The sequence below is a fragment of the Eumetopias jubatus genome, unplaced genomic scaffold (genome assembly GCF_037043125.1).
Source record: "Eumetopias jubatus isolate StellerSeaLion01/CBP00866 unplaced genomic scaffold, mEumJub1_p1.0 scaffold_8, whole genome shotgun sequence".
Classification (NCBI taxonomy): Eukaryota; Metazoa; Chordata; class Mammalia; order Carnivora; family Otariidae; genus Eumetopias; species Eumetopias jubatus.
Window position 1 is genome coordinate 20,688,563 of NW_028274814.1, and position 22,114 is coordinate 20,710,676.

A 22,114-nucleotide genomic window follows, 5' to 3' on the forward strand; every position below is an offset into this window, starting at 1 on the left:
TAGCTGACCGTATATGAATGGGGTTACACCTGGGCTCTCTGCTCTGCTGAACTGGCCTCTGTGCCTGTTTTTATGCCAGAACCATACTCTTATTATAGCTGTGTAATACAGGTTGAAAATCAGGTAGTATGACCCCTTTGGCTTTCTTTCTCTTTCTCAGGATGGCTTTGGCTGTGCAGTCCTCTGTGATTGCAAACAAATCTTCTCTATCTGTGAAAAATTTCTTTGGAATGTTGACAGAGATTGCATTGAATCTGTGGATCGCTTTGGGTACTATGGACATTTTCACAGTGTTCTTCCAAGCCAAGCATACAGGATATCTTTCCATTATGTATCATCTTTGATCTCTCATCAGTGTCTTCATTTTTGGTGGATAGGTCTTACATCTCCGTGGTTAAACTTATTCCTAAATATTTCATTGTTCCAATGCTATTGTAAATGGGATTGCTTTCTTAATTTCTCTTTCAGCTAGTCTGTTCATGTATTAAAATGTAACTGGTATCAGTACGTTGATTTTTGTATCCTGCATATAAAATGAAACTCCTTATTAGTTCTAACAGTGGTTTAAGGGAGTCTTTAGAGTTTTATATATATAAGATCATGTCATCTGTATGAATGCCTTTTCTTTCTTTTTCTTACCCAATTGCTATGGCAAGGACTTTTTTTCATCACTGAGTATGATATTACCTGTAGTTTTGTCATCTGTGCCCCTTATTACATGAAGGAACATAACTTCTTTAAGAAATGTTTTGAGCGTTTTTCTCATGAAAGGATTTCCATTATGTCAAATGCTTTTTCTGCATATTGAGATGATCATATTTTATTTAATTTTATTAATGTGACATGTACCACATTTATGGATTTCTGTATGTCAAACCATCCTTGCATCCCTGGAATAAATCCCACTTGATCACAGTGTATGATCTTTTTAATGTGCTATTGGGTTTGGTTTACTAATATTTTATTGATAATTTTTGCCTCTGCATTCATCAGAGATATTAACCTATAGTTTTCTTTTCTTGTAGTGTCCTTACCTGGCTTTGGTATCAGGATAATACCGGCCTTATAAAATGGCTGAGGAGCCATACCCTCATCTTCAGTTTTTTTGGTACAGTTTGAGAGGAACTGGCATTAATTCTTTTAAGTGTTTGGTAGATTCACCAGTGAAACCATCTGTTCCTGGACTTTTGTTTGTTAAAAGGTTTTGGATTACTTTGTCAGTCTCCTTTTGTTAGTGATCTGTTCAGATTTTGTGTGTCTTCATGATTCTGTCTTGGTAGGTTAAATATTTCTAGAAATTCATTTCTTCTAGGTGGTCTAGGGTGTTGGTGTATGATTGTTCATAATAGTCTCTTCTGATACTTTGTGTTTCTCTGGCATCAAGTTGTAACGTTTCCTCTTTCCTTTCTGATTTTGAGCCCTCTCTTTCTTGGTGTACATAGCTAGAGGCTTGTCTGTTTTTTCAAAACCAAGCTCTTAGTCTCATGTTTTCTGGTCTCTATTTCATTTATTTCCATTCTGATCTTTGGTATTTCCTTCTTTCTGCTAACTGTGGACTTAGTTTGTCTTTGTTTTCTAGTTTCTTGAGGTGTAATGTGAAGTTGAGATCTTTCTTAAACTTCTCTTAAAACTGCTTTTGCAGCGTCTCATAGGTCTTGATATGTTGTGCTTCCATTTTCATTTGACAATATTTCTTGATTTTCCATTTAAGTTCTTCTTTGACACATTGGTTGTTCAGGAGCATGTTGTTGAATCTCCATGAATTTGTGAATTTTCCAGCTTTGTTACTGATTTCTAATTTCATACCTTGTTGGTCAGAAAAGATACTTGGTATGATCTCAGTCTTCCTAAATTTGCTAAGACATTTTTTGTGATCTATCATGTGATCTATCCTGGATGTTCCATGTGCATTTAAGAAGAATACGCATTCTGCCGCTGTTAAATAGAATCTTCTGTATATGTCTGAAGTGTCATTTAAGTCCGTTTCCTAACTGATTTTCTGCATCGATCACTGTTGTTAATAGTGGAGGAATTCACTACCCCACTTTTATTTCATTGCTGTCTAAAATTCTCTCCCGTGTTAATAAGTGTTTACTAAATTGAGGTGCTCCAAAATATGGTACATAAAGGTTTACAATTGTTATAGCCTCCTGATGAATTGATCCCTTTATCATTACATTGTGGCCTTTTCTCCTGTAACAGTTTTTGACTTAAAGTCTATTTTATCTGATATAAGTATAGTTACCCCTGTTCTCGTTGGTTTCCATTTGCTTGGAAAATCTTTTTTTAATCCCTCTGAGAGTTCTTCAAGTTTAAGTGAAGTCTTTTGTAGGCAGCATATAGTTGGGTTTTGTTTTTTTTATCCATGTAGCCACTCTTTTCATTGGAGAATTTAAACCATTTAGAGTAATTATTGATAGGTAAGGACTTACTATTGCCATTTTCTTAATTGCTTTCTGACTACAGTTCTGTAGTTCCTTTCTTCTCTTGCTGTCTTGTGACTTTTAAAGCAGTATGCTTTGATTCTTTTCATTTATTACAGAGTTTTGCTCTGATTACTGTGAGGCTTTCATCATATGTCTTACAGCCATCCATTTTAAGCTGATAACAATTTAACTTCAGTTACATCAGAAAGTTCTACCCATCAAGTTCTACCCATCAATGTGCCCTACTCATAATTTATTTTGATGTCCCAGTATACATCTCTTTTTACTAGGTATTCATTAACATAATATTGTAGCCATGATTATTTTTAACACTTTTGCCTCAACCTATATGCTAGAGTTCACAGTGATTTACACACTGTTACAGGATGAGAACATTTTGTTCACTGAGGTATAATTGACATAAAACAATTTCAGCTGCACAACATAATGACTGTGTATATTGTGAAATGCTCAAAATACATAGGTTTTTTTTTCTTGTGAGACATTTCAAAGTCTTTTCTTTGAGCATCTTGCAAATATGCAGTGCAATTTTACCTGTAATCACCCTACTGTACATTACATCCCTGTAAGTTATTTTGTAACTTGAAGCCTACACATTTGACACCCTTCAACCTTTACATTCTCTATCCCCTACCACCAACCCCACCCCGAAGCAATAAGTCTGTTCTCTTTATCTGTGGGCCAACTTTTGTTTTGTTTTTAGATTCCCCACGTGACAGAGATCACACAACATTTGTCTTTGTTTGATGTATTTCACTTAGCCTAATACCCTCGCCTTCCATGATGTTGTAGAAAATGGCAAGATTTCATTTTTTATTGAGGAGTGATATTCTACTGTGTGTGTGTATATATATATATTTTTCCCCCCCACTCATCCACTGATGGACACTCAGCTTCCATATCTCGGCTGTTATAAATAATGCTGCAGTGAACATGGAAGTGCACATATCTTTTGGAGTTAGGTTTTTAATTTTTTAAGGAACTTCCATACTTTTTCCAGAGTGGCTGCACCAACAGTGCACCAATGTTCCCTTTTCTCTACATCCTTGCCAACACTTGTTATTTCTTGTCTTTTTGGTAATAGCCATTCAACAAGTGTAAGGTAATCATTGTGGTTTTGATTTGCATTTACTTGATGACGAGTGATGTTGAGTACCTCTTCATATACCTAGGTGTTGGCCATCTGTGTATCTACTTCAGAGAAATGTCTATCCAGATCCTCTACCCATATTTTAATCAGATTGTTCGGGTTTTTTGCTGTTGAGTTGTATGAGTTTATGTATTTTGGATATCGACCCCATATCAGATATATCATTTGCAAATATTTTCTCCCATTTGGTAGGAAGTCATAGCTAAGCCATGTCCTAGAGCTTTCCACCCATGTTTTCTAATAGGAGTTGCATGTTTTCTGATCTTAAATTCAAGTAGTGAAAGGATTAAGTTTTTATCTATGGTATAAGTCAGTGATCCAGTTTCATTCTTTTGCATGTAGCTCTCCCAAATTTCCCAATGCCATTCATAGAAGAGACAGACTGTCCTTTCCTTGCTGTGTGTTCCTTTGTTATGAATTGGCCATTTGTGGGTTTACATCTCTATTCTGTGCCATTATGTGTCTGTTTTTATGCTAATATCATACTCTTTTGATTACTGTAACTTTGTAATGTACTTTGCTATCAGGAAGCCTGATTCCTCCAGCTTTGTTCTTCTTAAGATTTCTTTGGGTATTTGGGGTCTTTGTGGTTCCATACAAATTTTAGAATTGTTTATTCTAGTTCTGTGAAATATGCTGTTGGTATTTCGATAGGGATTGCATTGAGTCTGTAGATTGCTTTGGGTAGTATGGACATTTTAACAGTATTAATTCTTCCAATCCATAAGCACAGAATAGCTTTTTATTTGTATCTTTCACTAATGTGTTATAGCTCTTTAACTTATTAAATTCCTATTTTATTCTTTTGATGCAGTAGTAAATGGGATTGTTTTTTATTAGTGTATAGAAATGCAACAGCAACCTCACTGAATTTGTTAAACCATTTTTTGGTAGAGTATTTAGGGTTTTCTGTATATAATGTTCTCTGCACATAGTGACAGTTTTACTTCATTCTTCCCAATTTGGATGCCTTTTCTTTTTCTTGTCTAATTGGTTGGCTAGGACTTCTAATACTTTGTTGACTAAAAATGGTGAGAGTGGACACCTTTGTTCCTTACCTTAGAGGAAAAGGTTTCAGCTTTTCACTATTGAGTGGGATAGTAGCTGTAGGTTTGTCAAACGTGGCCTTTTATTATGTCGAGGTAGTTCCCTTTATAAATGTCTGCTATATTGAGAGTTTGAATCATGAATGGATGTTCAATTTTGTCAAAAGCTTTTTCGACATTTATTGAGATGATCATAATATGATTTTTTTTTTATCCTTCATTCTGTTAACATGGTGTATTAATTGATTGAGTTGTGGATGTTAAACCATCCTGGCATCCCTGGAATAGATCCCACTTGATCATGGTGTATGATACCTTTAATGTATTCTTGAATTTGATTTGCTACTACTTTGTTGAAGATTTTTACATCTGTGTTTATCAGGGATATTGGCCTACAGTTTTCCTTTCTTGTGCCATTTTTGTCTAGTTTGGGAATATTCCTGCCTCTTCTATTTTTGGAAGAGTTTGAGAAGAATTGGTATGTATTCTTTTAACATATTTAGAATTCATCAGTGAAGCCACCAGGTCCTGGGCTTTTGTTTGTTGACAGGTTTTTTGATTACTGATTCAATTTCCTTACTCACAGTCTATTGTAGGTTTCTAGGAATTTATCTGTTTCTTCTTGTCCAGTTGTCCCATTATTTAGTATATAATTGTTAATAGTCTCCTCTGATCATTTGTATTTTCTATGATCGTGGTATCAGGTGTCGTGACTTTGATTCTGATTTTCTTTGAGTCGTCTCATTTTCTTGGTGCATCTAAAAGGTTTATCAAGTCTCTTCAAAAAAACAGCTCTTAGTTTTATTGATCTTTTTCTATTTAGTGTCTATTTCATTTATTTCCGCTCTGATTCTTGTTCCTTTTTTCTCCATTAATGTGGGACTTCATTTCTTTCTAGTTCCTTGAAGTGTTTGACATAAACAGTCTTCTGTTACACTTCCAATAGAGGATTTTGAATTTGACTGTATATTCACCTTTACCATTGAATTTTATACTTACATGTTACTAATTCAGCGTCCTTTCATTTCAGCCTTAAAAACCCTTGTATTTCTTGTAGGGTGGGGTACATGGTGATAAATTCCCTTAGCTTTTGTCTCTCTGGGAATATGTTTACCCAGCAAAATTGTCATTCAGAAAGGAAGGACAGGTAAAGTATTCTTGTTGACAGGTTTTTCTTTTGAGCACTTGCTCTCTTGGCCTGCAAGGTTTCTGCTGATGGCCTGATTGAGATTCCATGTATATGAGGAGTCTTTTCTTCTCAGTCTTTGATTTTTGAGAGCTTGATTACAGTAACATGTCTTGGTGAAGAAGCTCTTTCGAGATCTTTGAGCTTCATGTACCTAGATGTCCCATCTTGCTCTCCAGATTTCACAAGGGAAACCCTATAAGGCTATCAGCTAATTTTTTCAGCAGGAACTTTGCAGGCCAGAAGTCAGTGGCTTCATATGTTCAAGTGCTGAAAGGGAGGAAAAAAAAAAAAAAAGAAGAGATAGAGTTTCTCACAGCAACCAAAATTAGAGGAGTTCCTCACCCCTAAACCAGCCTTACAAGAAAGGGTCAAGGGACTCCTTTAGGTGGAAAAAGGCCACAACTAGAAGAAAATTATGAAAAGAAAAAGTTTCACTAGTAAATGCAAACATTACAGTAAAGGTAGTAGATTAATTGTATAAAGTCAATATGGAGGTTAAAACACAAAAGCAGTGAAATCAATTATATGTACAAAAATTAGTCGAGAGGCAAAAAAATGTAAACAGGACATCGTCTACATAAAATGTGGACTAGGGAATAAATATTTAATGCTTTTAGAATGTGTTTGAACTTAGTATAGACACACACACAGCATGCTGTATATGAACCCCATGATAACCAAAAGATACACAAAGAGAAAGCAATTCAAACGCTAAAGAAAACCATCAAATCACAGCACAATGGCAATACATACATAACTATACAAATTACGTTAAATGTAAATGGACTAAATGCTCCAGTGAAAGGCTATAGGCTGACTGAATGGAGATAAAAGAATAATATTCTGATGTAAGTGGGGTGTTAAAAGTCTCCTCCTATTACTGTAATACTCTCATTGTCTCCCTTGAGGCCTGTTAATCTTTGCTTTATATAATTAGGTTTTCTTATGTTGGGCACTTAGATATTTACAATTCCCATGTCTTCTGTTAGAAGGATCCCCTTATCATTATGTAATGCCCTTGTCTTGTTGCTGCCTTTGTTTTAAAGTCTATATTTTGTCTGGTATAAGTATTGCTATCTTGCTTTTTTTTTTTTAAACTTCATTTGTATGAAATACCTTTTCCCATCCCTTCACTTTCAGTCTGTATGTGTCCTTAGGTATGGAGTTTCTTGTAGGCAGAATACAGACCAGGAACAAGACAAGGATGCCCACTCTTGCCGCTTTTATTCAACATGGTAGTGGAAGGTGCAGCAATCAGACAAGATATAAAAGGCATCCAAATTGGTAAGGAAGAAGTAAAACTATTTTCAGATGACATACAACTATATATAAAAATCACAAAGAGTCTGCCAAACTATTAGATCTAATTCATGAATTCAGGAAAGTTGTAGGAATCATAATCAATATGCAGAAATCTGGTGTTTCTATACACTAATAAACGAGAAGGGAAAGGAAGGAAACCATGCCATTTACAACTCTATCAAACAGAATAAAATACCTAGCAATTAATCTAACCAAGGAGGCAAAAGACCTGTACTCTGAAAATTGCAAGACATTGATGAAAGAAATTTAAGAAAACACAAATGGAAAGATAGACCAGGCTCTTGAATTGGAAGATTCAATATTGTTAAAATTATTGATATCACCCCAAGCAATCTACAGATTCAGTGAAATCCCTGTCAAAATAGCAATAGTGGCTCTCACAGAACTTGAACAAAAAATTCTAAATTGCATGTTGAACCTCAAAAGCCATAGCAAGCTTGAGAAAGATGAACAAAGTTGGAAGTATCACAATTCCAGATTTCAAGATACACTACAAAGCTTTAATAATCAAAATGGTATGGTATGGCATACAGATCAAGGGAACAAGATAGCCCAGGAATAAACCCATGCTTATGTGGTCAATTAATCTATGACAAAGGAGGCGGGAATGTACAATAAGGAAAAGACAAATCTCTAAAATAAATGGTGCTGGAAAAACTGGACCACTTTCTTAAACCCTACACAAAAATAAACTCAACCTGGATTAAAGACTTAAATACGAGACCTGAAACCAAATGAACCCCAAAAAAACCCACACTGGCAGTAATTTGGATATCGACCTTAGCACTATTTTTCTGGATCTGTCTCCTCAAGGGAAACAAAAAAAATAAACTATTGCCCCTACATCAAACTAAAAAGCTTTTGCACAGCAAAGGAAACCAGCAAAACAAAAAGGCAAGCACTGAATGAGAGAAGGTATTTGCAAATGATATATCTGATAAGGGAGTATTATCCAAAATATATAAAGAATTCATACAGTTCAACACCAAAAAAAAACACATCCAATTTTAAAATGAGCAGAACACCTCTATACATTTTCCCAGAAAAGACCTACAGATGGCCAACAGATGAAAAGATGCTCAACATCACATTAGTGGAAATGCAAATCAAAATCATATCACCTCACATCAGTCAGAATTAATCTGGTATCAAAAACAAATAAGTGTTGACAAGGATATGGAAAAAAAGGGACCCTCATGCCGTGGGGGTGGGAATGCAGGCTGGTGCACTGTGGACAGCAGTATGGCGTTTCCTCAAAAGTACTTGTAAAAATACAAGTACTACATGATACAGTAATTCCACTTCTGGACATTTACCAGAAGATAAGGAAAACATTGATTTAAGAAGACAGAGACACCCGTGTGTACTGCAGCATTATTTACAATAGTCAAGCTATGGAGGCAACCCAAGTGTCTATAGAAGAATGGATAAAAATGTGGCATGTACACAGGAGTATTACTCAGCCATAAAAAAGAATGAAATCTTGTCATTCACAACAACATCGGCAGACCTAAAGGGTATAAGGCTAAGTGAAATAAGCCAGACAAAGAAAAATACCATATGATTTTACTTAGATGCAGAATCTAAAAAACAAAGGAACAAGCCAGCAGTACAACAACAATGGTGACAAGAGAAACAGACTCAAATTGATGGTCACCAAATGAGAGGAGGGGAGGGGCAAAATGGGTGAAGGGGATCATGAGGTACAAACTTCAATTCTAAAATTGAAGCCACAGGGATGAAAAGTACAGCATAGGGAATATAGTCAATATTGTAATATGCTTCTCATGGTGAACGTTTGTAACATGTAATTGAATCACTGTGTCTATATATATATGTATACACACACACACACACAAAATATCAACTACAATTCAAAATTACAAGTTCAATGGCTTCCTAAACTGCTAAGAACACTTCTGTTGGTATCCGACGGCCTGGACTCAAATCCCACCTCTGTTACTCAGCTGTGTGATGGTGGGCATGTTCCTAATCTCAGTTTTCTCCTCCCTAAAATGGACTTAATACCTACTTTACATGGATTATTCGAGTACTCAATAAATTGACCACGTCGTTTTAAAAAAAAAAAAAAAAACGGTGGCACAGAGCTTCGCTTTCTTCAAAGCACTGAATTCTACATAGATGGTATTTGAAATGATAGACACAGGTTTGTGTATTACACACAGTGGGATTTGTTCTGTTTTCTCTTACTCCTTCTCCTCCCTCAACCCTCCCCCTGGTATAATTACATTTCAGGAAGCAGCCCAGTTTGGGCAAGGGATATGTATTTGGATTTAAAAAAGAGCCCCTTAAATGCTATTTCTTTAGGTTGATGACATACAGTGACTGTTTACTGTTCATCAGCCCTTAGACATTCTCTAGAAATTGCCTTTTGTTCAATTCAGTCCTCTCTCTTCCTCTTAAATGATACCATTTTCTTCTGTTCCCTTGCTGCCCCCCCCGCCCCCCATCGTCACAGCCATCCTTCACCTTGCTATAGCAAGGTCAGCGCTGTTTAGTGTAGGCCACCCCCCCCCCGATAGTTTCTCTGTGTCCCGCCACCATGTTTTGTTTTGTAGCTTTCCTGTCACATAATACAGGTGGTTCTGTAGGACAAGCCATAAATTACTGCTTTCTTTCTGATTTTTCTTATGTTTACAAAGTGTTTTTGGTTGAACCATGGTGCCTGAACAGAGTACTTTGTTGAAACTTTAAGTTAGGACTAGCTTGAATACTTAAATATAACAAGGGTTGTTGAGCAGCCATTGTGACAAGCAGCCTCTACCTGGCAGGACCTCACATCCACAGGAGCCAGGTGAGCCAACCAGTAGTAATACTAAGGCAAAGAGACCAAGAAACACTGAAACATGAAAATGTCATAATTTCGCCTAGGGACAAAAGTTGCATACTTTTTTCTACAGGTTATATTAGCTATACATTATTAAATTTTCAACAAGATTAGGTAAAATATAATACAACGTTTAGTAAAAAGGAATTTACTATTTGACTAAATCAAACAGCATTAAATTACCTTTAGAGCTCGATTTTATTTTCTATTCCCAAGAAACTTGACTCTCACACCTCCCGTGGTTTGAAAATGTTACAGTCCTAAGTGCTACCCTGTTCTCCTCCATCCCCCATCTCCTCACAAGTTGTCTCCTGCCTTCTCTGTTAATTCCTGAGATTTGCTTTCCTCCTGCAGCAGTTTAACCAGTGACAACACTTGCCAGGCTCTCCCTTTTATTCCCTTGGCTTTCAGAACAGAAATCAGGATTCAGTGTAAATGGTGAGCTGATCAGGAAATGACTCACTTAACTGCAACTGTAACTTTCCTTCATCGGTGCTTTTTTACATTGAGTTATTCCTCCTCTCAACCACTCCACACTTTTTACAGTTAAAGCTTCTAATTTTTAAACACACAGCTTTTCCCCTTTTCAAGTGTTTTAAAACAATTTAACTGTATCAGAACACTTACATGATAAATGCTTAAGATCACAACTGGTGCACTCTCACGTCCTCTCTCCACCTCCTGTCCCTCATTCTTCAGAGTCTTAAAGCCTGTGGAAGTCCATTTTATGCTCATCTGGTTAAGTTACCGATATGCATTCAAGCTGTAGAGTGCTGCTGAGGTCTCGGTAACTGGTCAGCAAATGGTCCTCGCTGGTATTTCCTCTGCTCTTGGTACCAAGGGCTTATCATTGCATCTCTACTTTAATCATCTCTCAGGAATTCCTTGCCTAAATACTAGATGTCCTAAGCTTCATCTGCTTTCAGACTTAAGGATTTCTTTTTCTAAAGAATTTGTCTGATACTTTATTTGGTATGAATTCAAGAATAAAGTAACATCACAATAAAGGTTTTAAAAAGGTAAGCAGTTTTCCAAATCGCCTCTTCTAATTGGGGGTATAGTAAAAGTCTTTGGTATATTTTATGAAAATTAAATTATAGTCTAGCTTTCAAATACTGTACGCACTAAATGTAGAATCACTGAGTGGGTAGTTACTGTTATTCTCCAGAATGTCTGTGCTTAAGATACTCATAGGTATCTTAAAAATATGTTGGAATATTTATGTTTGAGGTTAATCGTGTTTGAATGAAGAAGGTTGTTTTCCTAGTTGTTGTTTGCCTCTTTATAGCGCTAGTTAGCTCCTTATCTGGGTGGAAGCTGAGTCTCTAATTATGTTAAGAAGAGCTAAGACATCCCACCATTCAGGGCTCCTGAGGAACACTGTAATACAGACTGTTTATCAGGTGGATATACATGAGAGCCCAAAAAACAAGGAAACATATGCGGATAATTGTTCCGGTCAACTAGTGGCCAAATAAAGCCTGTTTTACATTTTGAATGCTGACGTTTTAGCTGTAACTTAGCTAAACAAATGAGTTTTCTACCTTTTAAACTGAGCAAATTTAAGCTTACAAAGCTTGAATATTTTCACATGTACCTTCAAACAAATTCTTTACTTACTCTATGCCTCAAATTAGTGGTACCTTGAAAATTTGGATTTAAACCTCCACTTTTAAAAATTATACATGTTTAATTATCCTAAATGAGGGGCTATCCTAAATGAGGGGGGCCTAGGTGGCTCAGTTGGTTAAGCTTCTGCCTTCGGCTTAGGTCATGATCCCAGGGTTCTGGGATCAAGTCCTGTATCGGGCTCCCTGCTCAGTGGGGAGTCTGCTTCCTCTCCCACTCCCACTGCTTGTGCGCTGTCAAATAAATAAATAAAAATCTTAAAAAAAAAAAAATCCTAAATGATTCTTGGCCTTTTAGTCAAGGCCCATTTTTCTTCAAATGGCTAAGCATCTGCTTAAGAGGTTTAAGACTGTAAAATCTTAACTTCTTCCTTTCCTTTCTGAAGTCCATGCCACATCCTCAAAGAACCACTACATTTTATTCTGCAGTATGATTATAGAAGCGGGTCTTTTGTACATCTTGTTCTCCATGACGAGACTTAGTTTCTAAATTATCTAATTCCTGAAAAGGATATTGTGTGGAAAGTTGATTTAAAGCTGAAACAGTCTCCAGGAATGAGTAAATGGGTAGAGAAACTCAGACATTGCACATTTAAGGGAATGAACTTGCTTGTTAAAACTGATTTGAAATGGCCCTACACGCCTTCTTTGTGTGTCATGTGCTATTGCATCATCCAAGTTTGGGCCCTTTCCCAATGCTATTTCCTCAGCAAGCCCAAGAAAAGGAGTATTTTCCATAAACTAGTCTTCATCAACCATTTGATTCTGTTCTGAATTCCAACTTTTGAATTTTTCCCACTAAATCTATGGCTTTTATTTAAATGAAGTCTGTTACAGGGATAGCTCTTGGTCCTATATTGTCAGATATTTAAATAACAAAACATCATTAACATTATTTCAAAAAGAATGACATAACTGCCATTGTAACTAAAGGAATTTGTTGGTAAAGACTTAATTGGATTTCTTAAAGGGAATTTAAAGGTTCACATTGTTATTCAAAGACATAATTACTTAATAATTATGAAAACTTTAAATAGAAAAACACTTTTATCGTTGAAATTTATAAGTCTCTTTAAGGAGTAATTTGACTTTCAAGTTTCCTTGGAATTCTCAGGTAGAAGTCATGTGGATTTTTTTTTTAATCAGAAAAATAAATCATTGCCTCTGTGCCTAAGAAAACTCAAAGAAGAGAGTAATAATAGGCACAGTTGCCTCTCACATGATTTTTCTCATAGCATTTCTTGAAGTAAACTCTTATTCAAGATGCTAATGCTATTTTTCCCCCCCCCAGATAATGGATTTATACCTGATTCACTTCTAGAAGATGTGATGAAAGCACTGGACCTTGTTTCAGATCCTGAATAGTAAGCTAAATAGGAAATATTATTTAACTGACTCAAAAGGATTCCATTACATTTAAAACAGTACACACATTTTGGCCTTTTTTAAAAATCTAAACCTGCATATAGGCAGCTTAGTTCTTTACGTAAAGCAAAGATTTAGGAAGAAATCAAACTAATCTTATAGCAGAGACTTAACATACTCTTTTTCTATTGTTTTTTCTCACTACAAAACCTTTTCCATTTCTTTTAAATTTTGTTCATATCTGAAAGTAATGACAGTTATCTGTAATGTCCGTATTGCTAGTTGCCCTGCTTAAAGGACCAGCAACCTTCTGACTTGGTCTTAAAGACATCTGATCGAAGACACTGGACACTCTATATCATTAAATTGATTGATCTAAAACCTTTGTAAGCAACCTTACGGAATGTTATGTTTTGTTACAGAATAATAGTTTTCAGTCTTGCCAAATGTTAATATCATGTCCTCTTCATTCTTTTATATTTTGTACATTGATACATCTATAACTTCTTAAATTTGTGCTTTTTGTTATCCATAAGAATCTCTCATTAAGGGGATACATCTTTTGCTCAAATAGGAAAATTTAAAGATCACCTATGATCTGTACTAACTTTTCCTCCTTCTGCAGTTTATTTTCAATCTGAAAGTTATCTGACAATGAACAAATTAGAGCTTACAAAACATCAAAGGAAAAGATTCAGCAAAAGCATCATCAAACATACTAGTATATGCAGTTTTTAGAACTTGATATATAAAATGGCTTGGTGTATTTTCTTTGAGAGTATGAAACACACAGACATTTTCAAATTGCTCACATCTGAATTAATTTGTCTCTTATTACCTAGAGCTCTGATATTATTCATTAATTGCTTCCAACTTAAAGAGGAGGAACTCAATTCAGAAAATTAAATTTGTCCAATAAATGGTATAATTGTAATTATGAGTTGCGATTTTACGAAATATGTTATTTCTTCTAAATGGATTTCCAAGTAGAAACCGTCTTGTTTATTGACTAATTTGCCAAAGAGAATTGAACTCGAGCAATTTTGGTTACTGACAATTCTTAAGAGGGAAAGGAGGGAAAAAAAAGTTTTTTTTTTTCCAAATTCTTAGATATGTGGCTATATGTCTACTTAATTTTCCTTTTTTCATCAGCATACATACATACCTTGAATTATAAAGTTAGTATACTAAGTGAGACTGTTTTTCTAGAAGTAGCTGACAGATTGGACTGAGTCCTTCATTCTGTATTTTGGTCTACTCACATTTAAAATATGTGATGGCCTATAAATGAACAGCACCTCATTAGGATTAATGAATTAAATACATTAAATATGACCTTGCCTTCATTTGTTTCATGTCCTAACCTGCTGCCTTTACTCAGACCTGCTCAACTGTCATATCCTTTGCGTTGTAGAACAAGGTGTATTTACCCTGGCATGTAGGATTGGGGAGAGAACATGGAAAGTGAAAAATTTCTGCAAAGACCATTTTCATTTTTACAACTCTGCCTTCCTAGTTACACATAACCCCTTTCACCAGCCTTGGCTCCACCTAAATGGCAAGGGCTAAGCAAAGCACCGTTCACTGGAGTCTGCTTCTGGAATAATATAGTCCGTGCCTCTCACTGTCCTTCACTACACCTCAGCTCTCTTTACCCTCTGGGTTACATCGTCTAAGCTTAAATTTTAAGCTTCCTTCGCATTTGGTTCTTGAAAGTAAGTCTTTTGGGAGATGTTTTTGATTATCTGATGTTCCTTTTGATACTGTTTCTTCTTTGAGCTTAAACATTTTTTTAAGTTAAATGCCTCATATGATTGTTAAATTCAGGCATACCTATGAAGCAAAGAGAATTGCCTGTGGGAGGTTATAAGCCTGCCTTTACAAGCCAAGCTTTTTAAATTACTTTACCTAATAAGGGACCATGTTCCAAAGTCGTCATCATCATTTAAATTCTAAATAGTAACAGAGTGCTCTGGTTTAAAAATAACCAAGTTTTGGCAAATTAGATGTCATTCCTGTGTATTTGTCATTAAGAGTCTAAAAAGAACAGCTCTTAAGATTTTTGGCAGTCAGATGTGTTATAGTACTACTAATTTAATCTTTATGAAAGAAGGAAAATAAGCTTTTTCTCCTTTGGTATCCACTGATTTTCTTTTTTCTTTTTTTCCCTCCCCATAGTATAAATCTCATGAAGAATAAATTAGATCCAGAAGGATTAGGAATCATATTATTGGGTCCATTCCTTCAAGAATTTTTTCCTGATCAGGTAACAGAGTTGAAGAAATAGTTAATGTTTTGTTCTATTGGGATGAACATTTTGTGATTCTTTCAGCATTTCTCTTCTACTCAGGCAAAACGGTCTAACATGCAGATAGAAGACAAAGCACAGTTATGATGTGAATACTTCTCCATACAGAGAGGGTAGAAGGGCATGTGTGTTCCAAAACAGTAATACAAAATTTCTGGGGAAGAGTATACAGGCACCAGTATATACACACTATGGTAGTGTTTTTCTAAAGGGAGTATGACATTAAGAGACAGGTGGAGTAAGAAGAGAAAGGTCCTCTTTATCTGCCTGCACCTTGTTTTCCTTCTCTCAGGTCACGGTCAGGCATAGATGGTATGTATCTTTTTGGAACTTTTTAAATGGATTTAAATAAATAGAGAAGGTAAGGAGTCCGTATGGAGGGGAAACGCCTAAGTTCCAGGAGAATTTTAGTTGAGTAAAAGAAGAACCTTTGAGAGGAGCTGTGCTATTTCATGTTAGGACTTGTCTTCCACTGGGCTTTGAGAGGAGCTAGCCTCAGTACTCCTGAGTGATGACGACATCATTGACAAAGTCCATTCTGTAGCCTACGCCTGTCTTTTCTTCATATTTCCTATCTCAGTGAAGGATTTAACTGCTAAACCAGATGCTAAATTTAGGCCAGGTATAGTGGGATCGTTTCATCAGATACCATTGTGGTTTATGTTAAAGATCATTGTTTCGATAGAAATGCCAGTTTCTATTTCACCTCTCTTATAAAGGAGAGGTACTGCCAAGCTTAAAATGATGGAGGGGAAATGTCAAGATGTAAGTGTTAATTTGATGTTTCAGGTTTAAATTCACAGAGTGGACATTATCACTGACATTCAGTCTTGGTAATTAAAAGAGAACCCATATTTTCTGAATCTGGATCTGTTATGGTTAATGTGAGGAAAGAAAGTGAGGTGAAATTCAAAAAGTCAGTATATCACAGGATAGCTAGGCTTCTTTAAATTTTGGTAAATGCTTCATGAAAAAAATACTCTTTTCTGACATTATTAAAATGACTACTGGATTGTGGTATCCTCTGTTTTAGATATCTTAATGTTTAGTAAATGATAGCATTAACTTTATAGCATTAAATTAAAAACTATTGCCCTAAATCTGGAGGCAGATTTTGAAAAGTGCTTGGGAAATATAAACAAAGTGTGATAGTTACCAATTATTCTTTTCAGATGTGATTCATCACATAATAGTATTTGTAAATATTCTAAGAACTTAGTAGTTCAAGAAATTAAATTTTTAATTGTAGTATTCCTTGAGGTAATTTTAGTCCCCTGGTTCTTTCGAAGTGTAATCTCCAAAAGCTTATTAGAAATGCAAGTTCTCAGGTCCCTTCTCCAGGGGATTCTCCAGGTGCCAGAGTTTGAGACCTGCTGCTTCAGAGGAAGACTGGTCACACTCCCGCGCCTACTCTCATTCTTCTGAACTTCCTGTGGCGCTTCTCTTCTGACCACAGCCCACACCACTGAGGTCATCTTTATACTCCTTTGTACCTAACAGACCAATTTTGTGAAACTCAGTAAACATTTAATCGAGTAAAACTTTACTCGAAAGTTTTGACCCCCCCCAAAACTGGGGTCAGAAGGGCAGCCAGGAAAATATCTAACTTCAGTAATCTCTGCAAACGCTTAAAGTAGGTGCCAGGGAAGAGCAATTTCTTTGCCTGGAGGAAAGGCAGATTGGAGTGAGAGGTTAGGGGGGCTGTGGAGGAATACAGAGAAGCATTTCCAGGCAGTTTGTTTATAATAAGAATAGCAGAAGCAACTACCATTTTTTTTAAAGCTCATAACTATGCCTGGGGTACTGTGTGCCTTATGAGCTCGGTACTATTTTCCCTCCATTTTGTCAATGAGGAAATTGAGGATTAGAGAATGTAAGAAAATCGCTTGAGGTCCTACAGCTAGACAGTGGCTAATTCAGCAGTCCAGGGTAGGTACTGCGCCACTGTGTTAGTTACCTTCTGCTGATATTTTAGCATTTTCTGCCAATTGTTAATGAGTGGAACTAACGAATATAAATTGTGTATCCATTCCAGTAAAATGTTTACTTTTGAAGTTAAAGTACATTAACTCTGAAAATAAACAGCCAAATTATCTAAGTGACTAATTCCATCAACTCATGTATACAATTAAGAAAATGATCACATTAATTGATTTTTCTTTTTGGTAAAGCATTTTGAGTAGGATGCAAAGAATTATAAGCTTCGATTTATTAGATCTCTTTCTTAGTTACCTGAGAGAGAGCATGGGGAGGGGGAGGGACAGAGGGAGAAGCAGACTCCCCACGGAGCAGGGAGCCCGATGCGGCGCTCCATTCCAGGACCCCGGGACCATGACCTGAGCCGAAAGCACACGCTTACCTAACTGAGCCACCCAAGCACGCCACTTTATTAGATCTCTTTTCTCAACTTTCAAGTTTAAAAAAAAAAAAATGAATGTACAAAGAGCCAACAACCAAGTCTTTTCATGGGAAAATGACTAATACGTTTGTCTGAAACAGAAAATTCAGACAACTGAGTAGGTGGAGAAATGGCAGAAAAGGTAGATTAGGTCCTGTATTTTAGGATTCTTGGTTGCAAATCACAGCCCGAATTGACTGCAGTGGGAGGGAAAAGGAAGAATTGTGAGGAGTAGCTTACATGCATTCAGGAACGGGAGGAGGGGGGACTGGGGCCATCTGTCCCTCTCCCGTCCTTTCTCTAGAACACTGAAGCCACTGTTGCCAGCAGCTCTCTTCTCTTAGTTCCAGAAATGGAACAAATTCTAATATGGACCAGGACCAGTTTTTGTCCCATGCGCATCCTTACATCAATCAGATAAGGCAAGGAACACAAGGCCCTAGGCCCTGAGGGAAATAACTGGAGCCAGGTACCTCAGGTGGGGCCAGACCATTAATGGCCTTGAATACCAGGTTAGGAGAATTGAACTTGATCTTTAGCTAACTGAGAACAGAAGGTTAAGGCAGTAGGGATAACATGATCAGATTTCCTGCAAGTTTAGTAAAATAGGAATTTATAGGATTTCACTTCTTTATGGGATATTATTAAAGTCTCCTGGCACTATAATTTGCATTTTCATTTCCCACAAGGATCTTCTCACTATTTAAAAGTTGACAGTATTTAGATGGGGGAGGGTAGGTGAAAACCCCTAATACAGTATTGTAAGCTGAATGGAAAATATTGGTACAGAGATGTTTGCAGGCTAACGAAAACTGACATTACTGCTCTTATGTATTTATTGAGAGGAACAAATTATTTACAACCAGGAAGAGAGGGTAAAATTTTAGGAAATATTTGTGTTTTAGAACCCTGTCCTTTAAAAAAAATAAACCAGTACAGAAGAGCTTGTGATAAAAATCAATACTTCCCCACTTTCCAGCATCTTCCCCAGAAGCAACTATTTCAGTTTTTGTTTTCTAGTAGATAAAGTCTTAAGTTTCTTGCTTCAGCAAATGATTTTCCAACCAAAATTTTCCTTTCAACTGCTAATTAGAAATTGCCTAATATAAAAGTATACTTTAAAGTCTTAATAGTATTTTATTTATAATAGGGCTCCAGTGGTCCAGAGTCTTTTACTGTCTATCACTACAATGGATTGAAGCAGTCCAATTATAATGAGAAGGTATGATCATTCGGAGTAATTTGTCTTCACTTTAATTGGTAAATATGAGTATATAACAAGGTTTGATTCCCATAAAACTTTCCAAGAGTCTCTACTCTCTTTACTATTACAACATATTTTAGCACTGGTTATATTTTGATCTGATCAGTGTATGTCAGTCATTGAGATCTTCATTGGAGTTTTGGAACAATAGTTTCACTGTGACAAAATAACTACATTTACTACATTTTGTTACTCTTGGCTGTATAGATATTACGAAGTCAAGTTTTGCCCATAAAATAGGTCCTGTTTTATCTGATAATTGTAATAACTTCAGTTAAATTCTTTGTGGACAATTTTTCAGAAATGGAAGATGTACTGGGGGGAGTTAAAAAGTGTGAGTTGTACTCTCATTGTATTAAATTTATTTCACCACAACTAGAAAGTAATCTATTAATGCAAATAAAGATGCAAATGTGTTTTTATGGAAACTCCCAGTTAAAACTAAGAAAGCTTATAGATTTTATATTGGAAGAACCTAATTACAATCATGTGTACCAAACACTGAATATATAAAAATATATGTACTTTGGAAGAAGGCAGTCTGTATCTGTTCCTTTTAAATTTTACATTTGGAATTTCTCTTCCTACAAAGAGAGATTAATGACCGACTCGTTTAATGTACACAGTGAGCCCTTATAATGGGTTGGGGTATTAGTATATTATTTCATAGACAGCTCTGAAAGTTTATTGTAATTAAATCAGAATAAAACTTGTTTCCAATATCCACCTGCCCATGTATATTTTATATGATCATTGCCACTGTGTATAAACTACCTGGCTCGTTTTATCTGCCAAACTTTTTTGTTTCTGTCCTAACACCCTTCTTTATTTTTTCTCCGTGATTTTTCATGCAGTACAGAGTACCCTCATGAATAGCGTTTCATAATTACAGTAGCAAATTTGCCTCTAGCTCTGGAAATTTAACATTTTTAAATTGAAAGAAAGTCCTCCTCTGAATATATAGCTCTATTTGTATTACAGTTTCTCATCTCATGAGACAGCATTTCCATTCCAGTGCCTCCATATTAAAGCAGTAAGAAGTATATGTTATATAAATAAACATTTCTTCCAACTCGTATATGTTAATTAAAGGATGATTTTTTTCCTTTATCAAAAACAACCTGCATGTATTTTAGGATTCACATTTTTAAAATCATGATCTTAATCTAAAAATCAACTGCCAAGCTATCAGTTAAAATGTGTATCACCATCTTGTTTCCAGATATATTTTCACATTAACTAGTAAGCAAATATTCTTGCTCATATCAAAATAAAATTAAATATAAAGTTCTATATGAAACAATATGCAACGCCTTGTTTGCTAGCCCATGCAAAGTTTTATATCCTTCATAAGAATTGGCTAAGAATATTGGTTGACCTTTGTGGCTTTCTTTGTTCAACAGGTAATGTATGTTGAAGGGACCGCAATTGTTATGGGTTTTGAAGATCCCATGCTACAAACAGATGACACTCCTATTAAACGCTGTCTCCAAACCAAATGGCCATACATTGAATTACTGTGGACCACAGATCGCTCTCCTTCACTAAACTAATTTGCCTATTTATAAGGAAGATTGTAATAGCAGATGTTGAAAGAGGGATGCAAGACTGGCAGTCGGCTACATTAAGCTATACACTGGTATCACTGATTAACTGTAAATAACAATTAAAAACACATTTTCGGTGTTTAAGATATGTTTAAATTATTTGTTTTAAAGCTTTATGTTAAAGGTTATCCTATTTTAACTCTTTATGTGAAATTTACTGGCAAAATTAAGCTTTAATCAGAGTTCATCACTTTTACAGTCAGATAATTGATCATTTATTGCATTGTAAACATCCTAATACTATACAGCATTTGTATATTGAGTATCAAAGTTACTATTTATAAACTACTTTGGGTTTTTATTTCATTCAGACATTTTATGGTTTCAGTGATTCTGGCTTGCAGTCTATCAGCCTCCACATTGAAATGCACAAGAATTAAATCTTATTTCTTCTCTAAAATCTGGTTTCCGTTAGGAATACTGATAAATTATCAACCTGGATTCTTTGCCAATTGGCTTAGCTCTGGCATGTTTATAAAAAGTAGAAACTATAAGGGAACATTACCGTTTATTCACTGATATATAGAGGATGTATTTCATAGCTAAGAGAATCTGTTTGATGGTCCTAACACTGTTAACTTACTGTGTGTGGCCAAATACACTTTTCCAGATCTGTCCCAGCAGCCCTGTAAGCCAGCTTTCTTGTATATTTATGTGATAACTGCATGAGAACATCTGTTATTACATTAGTATATTGCATTATTTATTATGATCCTGGTGGATGGTCTAAATAAACATTTTTTTTCTTTAACTGTAGCTTGGCATTTTTTATATTAGTGACTCAAAAGAAACTGATACTCAACGGTGTTTCTGCCCAGCAATCCTGAGAGTACATCATAGAACAAATGCCTACTGAACTTCTACAACACCTTGAAAAGGAGACCAAACCGTATGTTGACCTCAGTTCTAGAACTTACTTACTTGGACAGCCAGGAGTACTAGAACCTGCATAGACAAAGTTACAGGAGCCCCAGCCTGTTTATTTTAGAGAGAGATTTATTTCAGTAGGTTTGTTGCCCAGCAATTTGAAATGTGAACAGCCTCCTTCCTTCACTTGAGAAGCATTTGTCAAGTATCCTCTTAGGAATTTAAGAACTGAATTTTATGGGCACCTGTGAGACTCAGTCAAGTGTCTGCCTTCAACTCAGGTCATGATCCCAGGGTCCTGGAATCAAGCCCCACGTTGGGCTCTCTGCTCGGGGGGGGGGGGGGGCAGGGGGCGGGGGAGGCCTGCTCTCTCTCTCCCTCACTCCCACTCTCAAATAAATAAATACATCTTAAAAAAAAAAAAAATTTACCTTCATTGTTTAGCTGAATATGTATTTGCTCTGTGAAATTGGGATTTTATTTAAATTTTATCTTTATAAATGTTAACAATTCTAATATAAGTAGGTTTTAGCATAAGAAAAGATTTTTGGTGACATGTTCAGGAGTGTGATACTAGCTACTAGAATTACAGCTGTGCGATGTCTTTTTTTGTTGTTACTCTTGGCTTCTTCCAAATGTATATAAAACACATTGTGCTAACTCTGGTCCCAAAT

At 35.9% G+C, this 22,114-nt stretch overlaps 1 protein-coding gene across 3 annotated transcripts in view; it reads left to right on the plus strand.

Moving 5' to 3' along the window:
* Positions 1-21,738, plus strand: part of MINDY3 (MINDY lysine 48 deubiquitinase 3) — an 86,535-nt gene extending 64,797 nt beyond the window's left edge. For 2 of the 3 annotated variants that reach the window (XM_028114151.1, XM_028114153.1), the window contains 4 exons: positions 12,923-12,995; positions 15,175-15,262; positions 18,853-18,924; positions 20,370-21,324. In XM_028114151.1, coding sequence (XP_027969952.1) covers positions 12,923-12,995; positions 15,175-15,262; positions 18,853-18,924; positions 20,370-20,519 — 383 coding nt within the window. In that variant the 3' untranslated portion in view covers positions 20,520-21,324. The other variant, XM_028114152.2, reaches the window with a different exon arrangement.
* Positions 21,739-22,114: the final 376 nt, after the last annotated feature.